Source organism: Pelodiscus sinensis, chromosome 14 (genome assembly GCF_049634645.1).
Source record: "Pelodiscus sinensis isolate JC-2024 chromosome 14, ASM4963464v1, whole genome shotgun sequence".
NCBI classification, from domain to species: Eukaryota; Metazoa; Chordata; order Testudines; family Trionychidae; genus Pelodiscus; species Pelodiscus sinensis.
In genome coordinates this window covers 5,352,833-5,372,596 of record NC_134724.1, presented here as the reverse complement: position 1 = coordinate 5,372,596, position 19,764 = coordinate 5,352,833, and the positions used below count along the sequence as shown (strand labels likewise).

General features: G+C 43.1%; 1 protein-coding gene across 4 annotated transcripts in view; it reads right to left on the bottom strand.

Moving 5' to 3' along the window:
- DENND4A (DENN domain containing 4A) overlaps window positions 1–19,764 on the bottom strand; it is a 131,540-nt gene that overhangs the window by 98,824 nt on the left and 12,952 nt on the right. The window contains exons 1-2 of one of the 4 annotated variants that reach the window (XM_075896886.1): window positions 14,680–14,784; window positions 331–660 (exon numbers count right to left, since the gene is read on the bottom strand). In XM_075896886.1, coding sequence (XP_075753001.1) covers window positions 331–638 — 308 coding nt within the window. In that variant the 5' untranslated portion in view covers window positions 639–660; window positions 14,680–14,784. Of the gene's footprint in view, window positions 1–330; window positions 661–13,636; window positions 13,990–14,195; window positions 14,379–14,679; window positions 14,785–19,764 lie in introns of those variants that run through there. The other 3 variants (XM_014576592.3, XM_075896887.1, XM_075896888.1) reach the window with 3 other exon arrangements.

Sequence of the window (19,764 nt, the reverse complement as noted above, 5' to 3'; positions counted from 1 at the left end):
ACTGTGCCACCACCCTAGAGCCACCCAAGGTAACCAGCACCAGGCTGAAGACCACAATTCATGGTCTGCCATTCAATTTTCCTAATCTGGATATTTTCATTGGGCCCAAAGATTTGCCCACCCCTGGTCTAGATGGTACTTGGTCCTGTCATGATTGCATAGGACTAGACATGATGATGTCTCAAGGTCCTTTCCAGTCCTATGATTCTGTATATGTGTATGTGTGTGTGTGTACACACACACACTTTTAGTTTTCCATTTATTTTTGCAAAACTTGCACTATTTGATAATTAGTGCCACCTAAAATGACGGAATCAAAAAATTACTCACCCAAGATCAGTAAGTGGAGGCTTGTCCCTTGCTCTCCTGTAGCAAAGAAAAATCTGTGGACCCACAAGACTACCATTATTGAGATCTGCTGATAGTCCTGATGGAGTAACATCTATGCATTTATATCCCTGAGGCACTTCCTCCCCCAGAGATTTGATAATTACTGTCACATCAGTGATAGGTTCTTTTGGTTTAGCTATTTTATGGCAAGCATCATTGAAGTGGATTTCTTCTTCTAGTGGTTTTGAAATATCTGTCAATCCTGCTACAACAAAGTAGTCAGCAACACGAGCTCCTTTGTCTTCCATCTTCCATCACAGAAAGCTATATCTGGTAAGTAATACAGATATGTTTTAGGAAACAGAAAATTCTCAAATATAAAAGAAAAGCAGAAAAAACAATAAATACTAACACTATGACTATATCATTTAATTTTTTTTTAATTGCATCATATATGAACTACAAGCCACAATATGGAGTGCACTAAAAATGGGATACACACACCTAAAATGAACTGCTATAACATTTTTCGTTTCTTATTTCAGATTGAACATCTCTATCGTGGTTTGGCATGATTTTAGCTGACCACGCCCACAATAAGTGGATATCTGGCTAAGTTTCCCACAGTTCCATAAAATATGCTTACAGCAGTGGTCCCCAACGCGGTGCCCGCGGGCGCCATGGCACCCGCCGGGGCATTTACGTGCACCTGCCAAAACATCTAGGCTGGCCCTGCCCCCGGCGCACGACACATGCGCAGTGCCGGCCCTGGGCACAGGGTGCGCGGGCGGCCGCTGCCCTAGGCACACGGCACATGCGTAGCTCTAACTTACCCCTAAATGTCTGCTAAGATTCCAGCAGGTGGTGGAAGTATTGGAAATGCTGCTATACAATATTGGCCTCCAACAGTTAAGCAATTTTTCTGGTTTGACACCAGTCAGGTCACCAGGGTACCAGAGAGGCTCAACATATACTGTACCAGTTTGCAACACTTAAAAATTCTCACATTTTGGCTCATACAATTTGACAGATTTTTTCTCCCTAAGGCCAAGTTTCTCCAATTGTGGGTCCGGACCCACTGGGGGGTCGCAAGCAACTTAGAGGGGGATTGCAGTATCACAAAGTTTGAGAACCCCTGCCCTAAGGAAAGGAGAGACCACATAGCCTCTTTTTGTTAATACTGTATACATATTAGAGTATTAGCATCATCAGTGACAGCAAGAAGGTGCAGTTTTGGAATAGTTTGTTAGTTAAATCCTGCTGCAGATCCAAATGGTAGTGCTCACATTCATATGCTTACATAGGTCAGTATGTATCACAGAAGTGGATTTATATTTTATAATCTGCAACCATTAATTTACTTTTTAAATACATATATAGGAAGGACATGTCCTCCATATTCTAAACATAGTGGCTGTGTCTAGACTGCACCCCTTTTGCGGAAAAGGGATGCAGATTAGACACAGAGGAATTGCAAATGAAGCAGGGATTTAAAATCAGGAATAAGGGATCTTTCGGAAAAGGCTTTATTTTCCGAAAGATCCCTGTCTAGACTGGCACTTTTTGCCGGCAAAGCCCCAAGCCGGAAAAAAGCGGCAGCCATGTTTATGCAAATGAAGCGGGGAAGATTTAAATCCCCGCTTCATTTGCAATTGCGCTGTGTCTAATCTGCATCCCTTTTCTGCAAAAGGGGTGCAGTCTAGACACAGCCAGTAGGTTATATTATGTTGGAAGTAATATCATCTGGTGCCATAAGCCCATTAGATCTTACAACATAACCAGGATTAATGCCAGATCTACAAGGAATATTTTGAAGTGCTAATAACTGGTATCAATTCAGTAAATGATACCGTTCTCTTGGGTCTGTGTTCATACAATGTCTGTCCGGGGTGGGGGTTGGGTCCCTTTAAGCACAGCCCTCGGCTAGCCTGAGACAGCAGCTCCATGCTCTAAGTCCTAACCTGATGCCCTGCCTGCACTGCTTCCAGCCAGCCTTAACTTTGGTTCAGGGTCCACTCAATATGGACATGCTAGTTCGAATTAGCAAAATGCTAATTCAAACTAGTTTTTAGGTCTAGATGTACTAGTTCAAATTAGCACTGTAGTGTAGACATACCCTTAGAGAGACAAGGTGGGTGAAGTAACATTTACTGAACCAGCTTTAGCTGGAGAGAGAGAAACAAACCTTCAAGCCACACAGAGCTCTTATGATCTGAATATTTCTATTCTAGACTATTTATCTCACTATCCTCTCAATGAGCTCATCTGATATATTTAAAGATTGAACTGACTACACACATTCACTGAACAATTTTGTTTTTGTTTTGTTTTTTACAATGAAACATGCATAAAAGGCCACCTCCAACAGGAAAATCTCTATCATATGTAAACACTTTAAGGCAGTAATTGTATAGCACTGCTATTCTGCAGACCACCTCATAAAAGAGACCTACTCAGAGGCTTCCATCCCCCACTATTTAGTTCTCAAAATGTTTTCTTCTTTAGACAAATGGAAAGGCTCCATAAATCCAAGATTGAGAATACTACTTCAAAGTATGCCCAAGATTTTCTAGTGATAGACTTGCCTGAGTCAGGCAACTGATTTTATTTGGGGAAGAGGGGTCACTTGCAGATTTCACTAAACAGTGCATGCATATGAATACGTTTTTGAAATGTAAACTACTTGTGTTGGCCTAATTCTTTTAGTGTACATCTACCTAGCAGGGCTAAAGTTGATTTAAGCTACACAACTTGAGCTAAGTTGAAATAGCTTAATTCAGCTTTTGGCCCAGTCTACACAGCAGGAAGATGAAGGAAGAATTAGGATTGCCAGATGGCTTAACCAAAAATACTGAATACCTTCTCCCCCTTCCCCCCCCCCAAAAAAAACACCAGGGAAAATATTCTATTGAGAAAAAGGGGGGGAGGGGAGAATAAAAAAAGACCCAGAGAATTATTAAGAAGAAAAAAAGCATGGCCCCTTTAAGAAATGCCTTTGAGGCTTTTTGCCGGTGGCCATCTTTCTTTCCTGCTCTGATCCAGAAGACAGCTCCCCTGCGGGGGCAAGAGAGGGAGGAGGAGAAGAGAGAAGAGACACACTGGGCCTGGTTGTGAGTGTGTGTAGGGTTGCCAGGGGTCTGGTATTTTTGCCTCAGGGGGGGGAGGGGGAGAGAAGAGAATCAGAAAATACCGGACATTTTAGGTGTCCGGTATTTTCTGATTTTTTTTGACTGGACAGGAGGCAAAAATGCCAGACTGTCCAGGTCAATACCAGACACCTGGCAACCCTAGGAAGAACACTCCTCCTTCGACTTCCCTTACTCCTCGTAAAATGAGGTTACAGGAGTTAGAGTAAGAAGTCCTCCAGCTTCTTGCAATAGATACGTTATTTTGGAATAACGTTAGTTATTCTGAAATAATGCTGCTGGGTACACATAGCCCTAGATTTCTACTTACTATTAATTTTCCATACTGTCTATTATCTGACCTCAGCTCCATTTTTGTCATTACCATTTTTCCAAATTAAGTGTTCATTCCTAAGAAAACAATTCAGTGCTTTAGAAAAGAAATCCTACCCCTCAATCCATGTCATTACTTTAAAAAAAATATTTCCTCAATTAGCAATTCATTTCCAGTTGACCTCATCTCAAAAATGTGCATAGCCATTTCCTTGCTAGGATCTGCCTCTTCCAAATAAGTACCTGTAGTTTAAATGTAATGCCTGCGAGACCAAGGTAAACAAATTACAGGTAGTCCCTGGGTTACGTACAAGATAGGGACTGTAGGTTTGTTCTTAAGTTGAATTTGTATGTAAGTCGGAACTGGTGGTACATATTGTAGGGGAAACTCTAGCCAAACATTTCTCCAGAGCTCAGTTTTATTCTCCCACACCTCACTTCCCTCAGTCCTTTATTCTCAAGCTGAGGTGTCTGCTGAGAAAAGCCGCTCCGCGTCTCCCTGGTCTGCTGGGTGGAAGCAGCTAGTGCGGGGTTGCCTCACCCCGTTTGTAAGTAGGGATCCGATGTAAGTCGGATCCATGTAACCCGGGGACTGCCTGTATTTTAAATCTAGTCTCCAAATGTTCACTACAAAAGTTTTGCAACATCTCACTACAGGTTGAACCTCTCTAGTCCAGCACCCTTGGGACCTGATAGGTGCCAAACCAGAGAATTTGCCAAAGCACGGGAGATCTGTATTGTCAAGCATCAATACCAACACTTCCACTGCTTACTGGGCTCTTAGAATATATTTAGGGGTAAGTCAGAAAGAACGAAGTAATAGCACAGAACACAGAGCCAGGACTGGTGGCTGTAAACAAACTTTATGGGACTGTCGGAAACTTGACCACATCCCTGATAAGCAGACAATCAGCTAACTAAAATCATGCTGGACTATGGATATTGCTGGACTAGAGAGGTTCAAACTGTACTACATAAGGCAATTATTTTACTTGCCTATTTCTACACTAGATGACATAAGCAACTTTACTCAGGCATTAGAAGAATAAATAATACAAGGCCTCTCTCCCTATAAACGAAGGCCACTGGCTATATTTACTCTAGCTTTTCGCTGATCAAGTATTTTACCGTTGCTATCAAGGGTACAGTTTCTTTACTGGTAACAACAAAAGAGCCAGTGTCAACTGGTCATCAGCATTTTAGCCACTGTAAACTTGACCAGAATTGGAATAGATGTCACAGTAATTAAAAAGATGGCACCAATCAGCACCTTATTTATAATGGGATTTATATTATTGCTACCACTTGTGGAGCTGTACAGGTGGAATAATTGAGGAAACCAAAAATTCTAATAGACAAGGCTTGTGACCAGAAATGTGTAGGAAGAAACTCTTCTGTGTTTCAACTCAATACTTCCATTAAGGGCAAAACCTGCCTAAGGATTGAATAAAGAGTTCTGCCACCCAAACATGAGATTTGCAGGATACTTGCAAAGAATATTAACTGCACAGAGCTTTCAGATCACTACTTAAGTAAGAACATAAGAATGGCCACAGTGTGTCAGACCAAAGGTCCATCTAGCCCTGTATCCTGTCTGCCGAGAGTGGCCAATGCCCGATGCCCCAGAGCGAGGGAACAGAACAGGGAATCTTCAAGCAATCCCTCTCCCATCATCTATTTCCAGCTTCTGACAGAGGCTAGGGACACCTTTCCTACTCATCCTGGCTAAGAGCCATTGATAGACCTAACCTCCATTAATCTATCTAGCTCTTTTTGAACCCTGTTAAAGTCCTAGTCTTTACCACATCCTCTGGCAAGGAGTTCCACAGGTTGACTGTGTGCTGAGTGGAAGAAAAAAAAAAACACCTTCCTTTTTTTGTTTTAAACCTGCTGCCTATTAAGTACATAAAGTGACCCATAGTTCTTATATTGTGGGAATAAATAAATAACTTTTCCTTATTCACTTTCTCCATACCAGTCATGATTTTATAGACCTCTATCATATCCCCCCTTAGTCTCCTCTTTTCTAAGCTGAAAAGTCCAAGTCTTTTTAATCTCTCTTCATATGGGACCCGTTCCCAACCCCTAATCATTTTTGTTGCCCTTTTCTGAACCTTTTCCAATATCTTCTTTGAGTTAAGGCGACCACATCTGTACACAGTATTTAAGATGTGGGAAAAACTCCGCCACATCCAGAGAATGCCTTTGCTCTTCCATGGTTGTTTTTTTTTCTTTTTGCGGAAGAGCAAACGCGCTCTTTCGGGGAGCCCTGTATACCTCTTTCTATGAGGAATAAGGGCTCCTCCAAAAGAGGAGGCTTTTCCACCATTCAACTCTATCTACACAGGGCCAAATGGTGGAAAAGCCTCTTCCAGAAAAGCGATTGGAAAAAGCTACACAAATTATGGAGCACAATTTGCGCAGCTTTTTCCAACAAAGGACTGTAATCTAGACCTAGTCTTAGAGACTATATCTATATCTATATCTATATCTCATGAGCTTTCGTGGGAAAAACTCACTTTTCTAGCTCATCTGAAGAAGTGGATTTTGCCCACAAAAGTTCATGATACTGTATGTATTTGTTAGTCTAACGTACCATAGGACTACCTGTTAAATTGGCAGATTTGGCTGTATAACTGCATAAACTTAAAATTATCTAAATTGACACAATTCAAAATCTGGCCCAGTCACACTACTGTGATTTCAGAATAACTTCAATGAAGGCAATTAACTCATTCTGAAATTAAAAATGTACAAGCAAGATGAGAATCTGACCCAATAGTCATCTTCTGCTTACGTGTATAAGCTTGTTTCAGCAAAAGGGAGTTACCCTAGGATTTTTTTATTTTCATACAAATTAATCTAATTTCATGCCTTTCACTTTTTGCTGGGCTATTTTTATAGTGTCAGTCAGAGAGCACTTTGTATTAGATCTGTGTAACCTATGGCATGTGTCCCCTCTAAAACAGAAGACAGGTCTATGAAGCACTTTAAAGACTAACAAGATGGTTTATTAGATGAGTTTTTGTGGGTCTGGCCCATGAAAGTTCATCACCTAATAAACCATCTTTAAAGTGCTGCATAGTCCTGTCTTTTGTTTCAGCTAGACCAGACTAATACGGCCCCATCTCTATCACCCTCTAAAACAAGTACTCTAAACCCCACCACCTAAAAACAAAAAATAACAAATAAATTACCCACAGAACAGAAAACTTGAAGGAAAAGTTAGATCAGGATAGACAAACTTGCCAATTTTTACAGCTGTAATCCTACATGTTTTGGTGCTACTAGACTATTGGTTGTTTTTTTAAGTTTTTCTAGTTACAGACTAACTCGGCTACCCCTCTGAAGCTGTAACCCTGTTCATTTTCTCACATAGTCCACTCTCACATCTTTAGTAGAAACTATGTAGCACTTTAAAGACTAACAAGATGGTTTAATACCTCTCTATTACTGTTTAGTAGACGTGTCTTTTCCCCTCTCTCTCCTGGCTTCATGCACTAACAGCTCCCTTCCTTAACTCTCAACCCAGTGATTGAAAGGACATCAATCCTTCTTTCCAAAAGCAGCCTTCCTTTCAATGAAAAAGAATCGCTTTTCCAACTCCTATCATTAAGCTCCATCAGCCTAACCATTTCATGCCCCACTATATTTGAATTATATAGCCTATTATTTACATTTGAATAACACGTTTGCAGATCCAGGAGATTGTATTTTGAAGGACTAATCACTACCATAAAATATAGCTTCTGGTGGTCTGGTATGGGAAATACTAAGCCAAAAACCACCTCTCCCCAAAAATAGTATAGAGAAATTTATTCCCAATGTATCAATTTGTAGTAAAATGTGTTTAAAATATTAGCACCATTCGTTAGTACTTGGAAAAGAGCAAGTTCTGGATCCAAACAGAAGAACTGTTTTCAGCAAGAGTCAGAAAGACAAATAATAGTTACACAGGATCTGGAAAGGTCAATCACCTACTAAAGCATGGGTTCCCAAACTGGGGTGTGTGAAGAAATTCCAGGGGAGGGGGGGGGAAGGGGCGACTCAGCCTCTCCTCAGCAAGTTTTGCTGCCCTGTTCAGGGCTTTTTTTTTTGTGGCTCAAGTTTTGCTGCTATTGGGGGAAGAAGAGGGGGTGGCATGAGGGTTTTTCAAAAATCAGAAAGGGGGGGCATGATGCCAAAAAGTTTGGGAACCACTATACTAAAGAATGAGAGAGATCTTGGAGTCATTGTGGATGGAATTAAGAGGTAGCAGATTTAAAACAAGCAAGAGGAAGTTTTTCCCTCACACAGTGCGCATTCAACCTGTGGAACTCCTTGCCAAAGGATGTTGTGAAGACCAGCACTTTAACAGAGTTAAAAAAAAACCCTAGATAAATTCATGGAGGTTAGGTCCATCAATGGCTCTTAGCCAGGATGGGTAGGAATGGTGTCCCTAGCCTCTGTTTGTCAGAGGTTGGAAATAGAGGACAAGAGAGGGATCATTTGATGATTGCCTGTTCTGTTCATGCTCTCTGGGCATTTGGTATTGGCCAGTGTTGGAAGACAGGATACTGGGTTAGATGGACTTTTGGTCTGACCCAGTATGGCCATTCTTATGTTCTTATTTATTTCATGCTATTATTTATTTCAAGTGCATTTTTCCATAACTAATAGATGAGGAATCCTAAAGATTGCATCAGGATCAAAAGGCAGCTATCACAAATCAAATGAAAGTTGGTTTTTAAAGGCAAGATCTAATGCCTCTCCTTAAAAAGGACAGGTGTGATATATTTCAGCTGAAGGGCAAGCCTATACCACAAAATTACATTTACTTAAGGTACGCCAAAGTACAGCCACCACAGAAATTAAATCACTTTTGTATGACCACACTGTGCTCCTTGTATCAGCAGAGTATGTCTTAACTAGAGATGTAAAATTCCAGTTATAAAGTTAACCAGTTAAACATTATGTTTAACCGGTTAACTGACTCAGCAGAAGCAAGCCCCTGCTCCTGCCACACCATGTGCTGCTCCAGTCAACCTGTGGTGAGCCTTCCACACCATGAGCAGGGAGCTACTCTGGCCAGGCTGGGCCACACCTGCCGTACCATGGGCTGCTCTCACCTGGCCGGGTGCTGGTTAACCAATTATCCTGGTAGGCATTCCGGTAATGCAATGCTTACCAGGTAACCAGTTAACACTTTACATCCCTAGTCCTCACCTGGAACACTTGTATTAACACTGTGTTGACCTAACTACCCTGACCTAAGTGCTACATCTCTCGTGGCAGTGCAGTTATTAAATTGGTGTAGTGGGCAAGTTACACTAGTTGGAACTACATTTTAGTGTAGATGCTTTACTGACTTAGGTTGACTTAATCTGCCTAGGCTATGTCTACACTGTTGGTTTATTTCAGAAAAAGGTATGCAAATTGCAAACTGCAAGCTCTGTACCTTTTTACAATTCTTTTTTCAGAAGAGGCTTTTCCAACATTTAGCCCGTCTACACAGGGCCAAACGTTGGAAAAACCTCCTCTTTCAGAAGAGTTCTTATTTTTTTATAAAATGAGGAATGCAGGACTTCCAAAAGAGCATGTCTGCTCTTCCAAAAAAAAGTTTCGGAAGAGCAGACACGTTTCCTGAACACGGCGGAGTTTTTCCAGGATGCCTCTGGTACCCCAGAAAAACTTCGTAGTGTAGACATAGCCCTAGTGTTGATTTAACTCTGTAGTACAGACCAAGCCTAAATTCAGAGGCACCTGACATATTTAAAGAATGCTAGACACTTGGGGCCAGATTTCCACTTCATATTTAGTTATTGAACAGGCTAAATTTTTCAGAGACGCTATATTTTCAGATTTTATTTAGAAATTAATTAAGGAGCAAGCAAGTTGCAATCAGGTTCCCTGAAAGATGTGTCTTTTAGATAGTGCAAACAAGGCTTAGGAGATGTCAGAGAGGGTGGCAAAGAAACTTTTGCACTGCTTGGGTATGGATAAAACTTTAGACTCCCAATACTGATATTACAATCAATGCCTTAAGTGCATACTTTGGCAAGTGCTGAGAGAAGTAAAGCATATAAAATATTCTTAACTGCGTTCTATTAAGAAATCTCAAAGCATTTTTCAACATTAAATAAAACTTCACAAGACTCCTATAAATCAGATAGCATCCCCAATATTACATATACTGGAAAAAAAAGAAAAGAGCTGAAGCATTGTTGCCTAAAGCCTCCCAGAAAGACTATGGCAGAGTTGGGGGGAGGGGGAATAATAATTATGACTCATCCCTTTGCTTTATACCGAAGCATCATCATCTTCTCTGCAAGCATAGCTTAATCTTTCTTCAGAAATGTTTGTTCTCCCTATTGACTTTAAAATCAGCATTAAGTAAAACAGACAATGGCTTCAATAGACTTGACAGAAATTGCGACACTTTCCATGCTAAGATATCAAACCTCCCCATCATAACTGGATATTTTTAAAATTGGCAATCCTAACTATTTTAGGAAATAACAAGTATTTTATTTGAACAACACTAGTTATTCAAAATCCTTGTTTCTAAGGAAAACCAAGTGGATCATAGTGAATCATGAAACCTGTAAAACTGAAATAATTTGTCAAAGTTGGGTCTTTGTACAATTCTTCTCAAATTTTTCTTCCCTGAGGAAATTTACCAATTTTCCATCCTTGCAATACACATTAGTGCAGATATCTAAAAATCCATGTTCATAAGGCAGGAGAAGTTATTCTACTTAAATTATCTCCTATGTCAAGCAGGAAGACATTAGGAAACTGCTATTTTGCTGCTGGGAGCTAAACCATTGTATCCGAACACCTATTACACCATCTTTTCTCTTAGACCTGACTTATATTGTGCAACCTGTTTTAACCTCCATCTTTTCAAAAACTTGCTGCCACTGTGCTTATAATTATATTCACAGTACAGTTAATAAATGGACCTCTAACAAAACAAAAGATTTCCTGTGAGTATTAATTTCAATAGTGATTAGAAGGCCTTTCAGAATCTTTCAACTTTCTAAAACATATCAATTTAACTTTCTCCATGATTATATTGCCTTCTGTAGCTACTGTTTTATGAATTACTTCAACCTGTTCGGACTTGCAAAAAAGTGCCAATTCTCAGCAAACATATGTAAAAGGGAATGGAAGTGGAGAGAGTTCCTACATTTTAAATCTGAAGTTATGACAATTTTAGAATTCTAATAGTTAATCCAATTGTTCAAATTAACCAGATGAGCTCCTTGGGAGTGGGGCCAGAGCACACCAGCTGCCACCCCACCCACAGGGACTAAAGAACAGTCAAGTAACCAATAAGAATTCATAAGGTTAATTGACTATTCAATTAAACAGTATTTAACATCCCTAAATGGTGATAGCCACAGTTCGTAGTGGAAAACTGATGTGGGTCAGAAACATTAGAGATTTCTCCCGTTTTCCTATAATATATACACCACAGTTACAACAAGAATGAATTGGGCCCCTTATGTTCTTCTAAAAAACAATGAATAATAGGAAAGACTTATATATTTGCTGCCTAACAATTATGTTAAAAACAGAAAAATTGCCCCTCATATGCTATCACTAGATAAGCTATACCAATGGGAAACCTAGTGTAGACAAAGCTCTATCAACTTTTGACACTTCTATCCTTGTCACAATTAAGTCTGTTCAGATACAGAACTTTATCTACCCTCACTTAATGTTATATTTATGTTCCTGAAAAATGCTACTATAAACAAGACAATGTTAAGCAAATCCAATTTCTCCACAAGAATTAATGTAAGTAGTGGAGGTTAGGTTCCAGGGAAATGTTTTTGTTAGATATAAGACATTATATACAGATATATAGTAGAGTACATATGTATATAGTACATTGCTGTCATGGAGGTTAATAATACTTATTAGTCAGAATGGGTAGGAATTGTCCCCTGGTGAGGGGCTGGAAATGGATGACAGGAGAGGGATCACTTGGTGATTGCCTGTTCTGTTCACTCCCTCTGGGGCATCTGGCATTGACCACTATCGGAGAACAGGATTGCGAGCTAGATGGACCTTTGGTCTGACCCAGTATGGCCGTTTTCACGTTTTAAATAATTTTAAACAATTTAATACCATATTAACTAATGATGACTGTGAAGCCTGATTGAAGCAACAGTGTAACAGAGTTGGGGGTGCAGGGGCTTGACCCATTCCACCTGCCCAGTGCTCCTGCTGGAGAGTAGAACTGGAGGCTTGCTCAGTGCTGGCTGGAATGCTGGGCAGGCAGCATGGGGTAAGCCTCTGCGCCCCGCCCCTGTTCCCTGGCTGGAACACCAGGCAGGCAGGCGGAGCAGAACAAGCTGAACAACCTTATAACTGAACATCACACCACTTTAAACAAGTATGCCCTCTACAAGCCCACCAACAGGGGTGGGAGGAAGGACAACTGCCCAGGAGCAGGTGTCCTGGCCACTGCCACGGTAGCTCTGCCGAAGTGTCTCTTGATTCAAAGATGTTTTTGATATTTCCCATGTAGGTTCTGGGGCTGGATTGCTGGGTCCTGGAATCTGCATGGGACATATCAAAAGCATCTCTGAATCAAGATTTAGAGGGTAGATATGTTAGTGTGTTCCAAGCTGAAGCTTCCACTTCATGCATCTAACATAGTGGGCTGCAGCCCACAAAAGACTATGCCCAAATAAATGTGTTCGTCTTTGGATCAAGAGAGTTTCCAATAAGTGGATACTCTACTGTTTAGAAGGGCACTGTCCTTACTTGATTAGACTCTTAATACCTACTCCAAAGAGAGTGGAAGCTCCTCAGCAACTTTGCAGGAAATGCCTCACATAAGTGGGCCTTTAAATTTCAGACTACATTATTAAGAAACAATTTTGATTAAAAGATACGCAGAGTATAAACAGAATCATCAGAAACCACAAAGGCTGTAGACCACATTATCCTATTTTGCCCTTTGTATCTCATTGTAGACTTTGTGATTCATTGCATGAACTAGACACAAAAGCTTTAATGCTCTATTTCCTATAAATAATTAGGAAGTCAATGCCAGGAATCATGAACAGCACAATGAAACCTGAAAGTGTTTAGAGAGATTAAGCTGCCAAGGAAAAATTTGGCTTTCATATTTATTTTACATTAAGACTATACTCAAGGTTTTCTACTACAGTAGTTGATTCTTTTTGACAGCATGATTCTGAACACATCTAAATTAAAAGAGTGTTGCAAGGCTGGGCTGCACATCCAACACAAAACCAAAATTCACCAACATACTCTCAAACTATTTTCTTGGCTAGACTGACTCAAATAGTTTCCCTTAACCAGTGTAGCTGCTAGCCAGGATTAAATATTTCTGTGTTTAATCATTCAGAAAGTGAAAGACTATGTACTGTATTTTTGACAGAAAACTCTGGCTGAGCAACTGTTCAAGAATAAATTGTGAAATGAAGTAAAAAGCTGTCCAAATCTTCTACTCCATTTAATTCAAACATTAAATGTCAGGCACGGACTGCCAGTCTACATCTCCAAATTTCCCTTGTAAACAAACAAGTATTGGGGGGCTGAGATCTACTGCATTCTTTAAACACAATTTGAGATTAGCAGTGGCTCAAAGCCATCAAAATAATTAACAACCCATTAACTATTATTAGCATGTGGCCCAGCGAGTCTAGTAAATTCAGACATGACAAGGCAAAAATCTCCAGGCTTTAAAGCCTCCTTTTTTTTTTTTGACCATGCTGTGGTAGAGCAATCCAGCAATGTTGCTGTAACCCGTGATAACGCAGCCAAGGGAAAGCCCTGGGAAGGAAGGGCAGGTTACCACGGACCTGTGTCTGTCACCCACTTACCCATCCAGGCAAGGGACCGGGCATTTGACAGGGTGAGTGCGCCGAAATGTCAACCGCTCTCCCCCCGCGCGGCCGCCCAAGCCAGCGACCACGGTCCTGCGCCGCGCTTGCCACATGGCAGGTCGGCAGGAGCTCGCGCTCAACGTGCGCGGGCGAGCCCCGGCAGCAGGGCCCCCCCTGCCCTGCTCGGGGCGAGGCCTCGCGGAGCGCCGGGGCCATTTTAGCGCCCCTCGGGGAAGTCACCCGCCGCCCCCCCCCCACTGGAGGGACGCGGGAGGGGGGCGAGGTGCACGGAGCCCGTGCAGCTAACGGGACCGCCACGGGCTCCCCGACACCCCCGGGCCGCGGGGGGAGGGGCGGGATCTCGGCTATCGCCCCCCCCCGCGCACCAGTAGCCCCCGACAGGGTGGGGGCAGGGCTTCGCCTATCGCCGCCCCATCGTGACAGCGGAATCGCCCCGCCCGGCGCTATATCGGCTCCCTGAGCGCCTCGCCGCCACGGCCCCGGGGGTCTGAGACGCTTCCCCCCCCCCAGCCGCTGACAGCTCCGCGCCGCTCACCTCAGGCCGGAGCTGCGCTCCCCATGGAGGCGGCGGGTTCCTCCTCCCCCTGCGCGACGGAGCCGGTCCCAGCGCCCTTATCTCATCCTGACGGGAGCCCGAGCCGCCGCCTCCCCCGCCCGCGTGGGTGTCTCAGGCGGGATTCCCCCGCCCCTCAGCGCCGCCTCCTGCCGCCGCCATCTTGCCTGGGCTGGGGGCAGAGCGCGCGTGCGGGGGGGGGGGGAGCCAAAGCTCGCGCTGGGCCCGCCAGATGGGGGCAGCCCTCGGCGCGGGGTTACACTGGGGGGAGCAGCGCCCCCACGCCCGCCAAGCGCGCTCCCTCCCCCCAGGGCAAGCGGCCCCTGGCTCCGGGATGCCCAGGAGCGAGCCGCGTGACGTCTCGCCGCAGGGCCCACGGGCCGCGGCCGCTCGGGGGACACGTGTCGGGTTTAGCGGCAGCTCTTCTCTCCCAGGGCCCCCGCAAATTCCTGGCCGTGGGCAACACCTGGCGCATCGTGGACGCCGGGTTCTCCCGCGCCAGCTGACCCGCTGTGCGCTTGGACTCCGCTAGGCTGCAGCCTTCCCGAGAGAGCCCAGCCTGTCTCAGCCTGCGGTCTGGATCCAAAAACAGCTGCCCGGGGTGGAGGCAGGGTTATTTTAGGGAGAGTGGCTGCACTGCCACCCTTCTGCCCTGCCTTCCGAGCAGGCTGGCCACGGGGTAGCAGCTGTAGCTGTTGGCCAGGTACCCAGCTCTGAAGGCAGCCTGCCAGCAGCAGCACCGAAGTAAGGGTGGTGAGACCACACTAAGCCATCCTGTGTGGTTGCTGGCAACGGTTCTGACTTCAGAGATAGGCTCCCAGCCAGCAGGCGCTGCTCCCCGGGGCTCCGTCTACACTGCAACGTTATTTTGGGATACTGAAGCATCCCGAAATAGCTATCCTACGTCTTAACAGCAAGCTGTTATTCTGGGCTCACTATTCTGACGTCCCTCTAAACCTCATTCCACAAGGGGTAAGGGGTGTTTTGGAATAGCAGATAATTTTGAAATTTAGTGCTGTGTAGCCCAAATTTAGAGAGACAATCCCCTTCTCCTGTGGAGACAGAATGGTTTGTACAATAGCAGTCTTGTCTCTCCCTTTCCTTGTAGTTATACAAGGCACAAGCACTGACTTCCCATATACCATGGGGTGCTTAATTCCCACCTCTGTCGCAGGACCCACTCCCAGTCTACCTGTTCCCCCAAGGCTCCATGCCACCTCACCTTACCTCTTCTCACTCAGCTCCACTCCCACCTAGTTTCGCCCTTTCCCCCAAGCACACCCTATGCCCTTAGCCTCCTTCATGCCACAAAATGTGATTGCAGCAGATGGGAGGCACAGATGGGGCAGGGCCTCTCCTTGAGTGAAAAGAGAGAGCAGATGCGGGCTGTCGGGGTATTCAGCACCCACTATTTTTTCCCTGTGGGTGCTGCAGTCTTGGAGCACCCACAGAGTCGGTGCCTCTGACTCAAGGCTGATCTGTGCTGCTCCTTATTATCAGCTGTAGAGTCTTGTCCTCAGCTACCTACTACTTTTCTATGAACTGCCTACTCCATAAAGAGTCTGTGCCCACTAGTCCGCACCTACAGAGGAGTATATATCCCTTAGTCTGTGCTCTGGGGAAATACCGGCTACTTTTTACACATTTCTGGGTTTAAAGGGCATGGGTTAGGCATTGGGAAAAGGAAATAGGAATCGATCTTAAATCCATCCTAGACTTAACTTCAATTTTAAATCCTCCCATCCTTACCTAGTCATTCTACTACCTGCATCATTAGATTAGTAGGACCTTCTTATGGCCGAACACATTAACAACAAAAGCAGATGCTTCTCATAGACCAAACATTAATGGCTCCGAGACAATGGCTAACTTCCCTTTCGTGTCCCAGTTCTTACAAGAGAGAGGTCAGGACAATTATACCATCAAATTTCACCCCAGCAAGATACTTTGTATATAAAGGAACAGCTAAAATTCTACAGTGCTGTACATTCAAATGGGTTTAGTTTGAAGAAGCATCTACCTAGTCTTACTATAGCATTCATGACTCTAAGATGCTTTTTCTGTTGCCCTCGCTTTATTTATAGTCCTTGAAGATCAAAGTTTCTTGATAGAAGCACATCTCATACAACTTTCCTGATTCCTGCCCTCAGTATTAGTGACCCCCAACAGAACTAGGAGTTCTTCTGATTAGTCCCCTATGGAATTGCAAATCCTTTCTCAACACAATTGCAATGAGACCTGGGGCAGGAAAAAACAAAACAACACAACAGCAGTCTCTCTCCTGTGGGAACAGAGGTCTTCAGGATCAAGTGATTCAGATAGAAAACTGCTCAATTCAGCTCAGCTGACTATACTAGGGAAGTTTTAAATATGTTCTTTTCAACATGAAACCAATCCTAATTCTTATTCTAAGCCTCTGAACAGCACAAAAATTGTATAGAACTAATTGTCCAAGTAGTTTCCTTCACCAAGCCTCTTCCAGGTTAGCAGACTTGCAACCACACTTGAAGAAAAAGCACTCAATTATATGACAAAAATTAAAATATGACTTATTGATCATTTCACTGTTTCCCATTTCTAAGCCCACATGTAGACAGCTACTTCTTTCTTATAAACAATTTAATAAACTCATCTCTAGCCTTAGAGTGTTTGTCATGGTTTCTGAACTCACCTCCTATACCAATCAGCATCCATTCAGGTGCCAGCGATCTTTAATACACATGAACAAGCAGCCAGACAACCTTTTGCAGTCTTAATAGCTCACATCAGGTTGTTACATCAAAAGTATAAAAGATCTAGAGACATTAAAAAAATATTTGCAAACATCAAGAGAAGAGTAATTTGGTATGTCAAGATGTATGGTTAGCTCTCTGAGTGCAACAAAATAAATACTGCTGCTTGGACCGACACATGCAAAATAAAATGATGCCATACTGAAGTATTACTGTAATCCCATGTTTTAGGATCTTGTGCCAATATAAGTTTTACAACTGATATTTAGGGGTAGGCTCAAGACATAAAATGTGTGTCTGGATATTAACAACCCAAGTTCTGGAAGACCAAGACTGAGCGTTTTGATGTGGCTTATTATAAAGAGACAAGAAATTCACATATAAATCTGGATTTGGCCAGTACACTCTTCCAGAGTTCTGGAATATTCAAATCCAAAGTGTTGGCTTATTTCAGTCTTTCCTAATAATAGGAAACTGTTATGGGCTAACAAGATAGAGTGTTACTTTACAATTTGCACATTTTCATTCACAATGTCCTTCTTATGCCTGAAATTATGTCTTTTCTCACCCCCAAAAGAATGTAAGAAACTGAACAAAAAATACACTCCTAGCATATGCAAATCTCTAACACAGTGGAAGCACACTATTTAAGCCTGCACATGTAGATTGCTTTCTGTTACTGGGGCTGATATATATGAGCTGTATCTGGCCCTTTTTTTGTGGTCAGGCACAGTGCTAAATAATTAACTACATCCTTGTTTTGAGCAAGAAACACAAAACATGAGCTACCTGCACAGCCTCACCACACAAACCTTTTAGGACAGTGGTGGGCAATCTGCTGCTTACGGGGCACATGAGGCCCATTGGTATAGTGTCCCACAAGATGTTTTATTTATCCTTGCCCATGTGCCGGGTTGCCAGATTCCAGGGGTTTCCATCTGCATAGATTTTTACCTACCAGTGTTGTTAAAGTGACATGCATGTAAAGCCAGGGCATGTGAAGTGAGGTCCGTGCTGATTGACTGTGAGAGATGGGTGTTCCCTCAGCATCCAATTAAATTCCTGCTATGGTTCAATCAGCCCACCCTGCATATTCTAGCAAGAGCAGTTAGCAAAACCACCTTATCCCAGAAGCCAGCCTTGGTTAGATCAATCTTGTGTCCCACTGAGATGAAGGAGGGCCATTCATCAGCCCACCCACTAGCTGTTTTAGGTACTCTGCTAGATACAATGATCCAGATCTATAAAGTCAATGGAAGGTAGGAGCCTGCATACCTCTGAGGATCTGGGCCAATGGGATAAGAGACCTATAGCCAAAGCCCCCTGGAGTTTGCTGCAGAGTTGATGAACTTTGTGCAGGAAGGTCTTCAGGCTCTGTAATGCTCTGATGGAAATTCTTCAAAATTCTCTTGTGGATTCAGATATGTTTTAATAATAAAACTGATTTATTATATATTAACTTGAATAATACGGTCTATGCAGTGACCTATGTTACTTATTTTCATATTTAATTCAGAATATTTTAAGCTATCTTTACATGCTGAGTTTTCAGTTTGATGCCACCTTTAGGTTTCCGTTAACACCTGACTGGGAATAATGGAACAGTTCACACCTCTGTATTACTGTTCCAGGCTTTCTGTGTTCATGCAGACCATCTCTGCAGTGATTCACATCTAGTTCACCTTTCTTCACAACCACTAGTAGTTGAAATTTATATTTGTAATGAAAGCTGAAATTTTGAAGCACAATTCTTTAGCAAGGTGAAGATTCTATGGCCAATTTTGTTGTGGAATACAGTGGTGTCCCTAATCTCTGTTGCCAGAAGCTGGAAATAAGCGACTGGGGGTGGATCATTTTGATTACCTATTCTGTTTATTCCCTCTGAGGCACCTGGCCTTGGTCAGAAGGCAGGACACTGGGCTAGATGGACCTAGATGAACCAGCATGGCCATTCTTATGTTCTTATATGACTTGGAACTGCTGCTGTATGGAGCAAAACCCCATAGGCAGCATATAAATACAGTGTAACCTGTCTGATCATTCCACTCAGCTCCAACCTGCTCTTTGACTTTGAGCCATCTGCTACTCTGACTTCTTGATTAGTCAAAGTACCCTCGGGTCTGCCCCAAGCTCTTTGCAACCAACATTTAGTCTTTTACTCACAGACCCAGGTACTCAGAATTTTCTCCCTCCCCCTGAACCATTAAATCATGTCTTTCACTTTAAAACTAGCCTTAAAAACTTTTCTGTTTGGCTTGTCATTGACGTTTTCTACGGAGACTTGTGTAGTGCCATGTGTGAAGATGAGTATAATACTGTATTTGTAACAATGACAATCAGAACCAGTGAGTAGTGTTACTGTACTGGCAGGGATGTATTTACTGTATACAGTGCTCTTGCAGGCTCATTATACAGAAGTGATTTGTTAGTTAGGGCTTGTCTTCACTATGTCACTGGTGGATTGATGCTGCAGTGATCAGTCCACCAGTGGTTGATTTATGGTGTCCCCATCACCCAGTGTTCTTTTATCGACTCTGGTACGTACTCGACCAGGATGAGAAGAGTAGCCAGAGTTAAGGGAGAGCTGTCCATGCTGACCTTACCACACAGAAGACACTGCGGTAAGTATGTCAACTTCAGCTACACTATTTGCGTAACTCAAGTTTCATGGGTGAGATTGGCGGGGCGAGGGGGAGTTAGTGTAGACAAGGCCTCAGTCATTTAAAGCCTTTCCCTTTAACAGAACATTAGAGATCGCTAAGGAAAACTCCTTCTGGAATGTCCTCAACACTGTAGCCCAGGGCTACTCAATTGTGGCA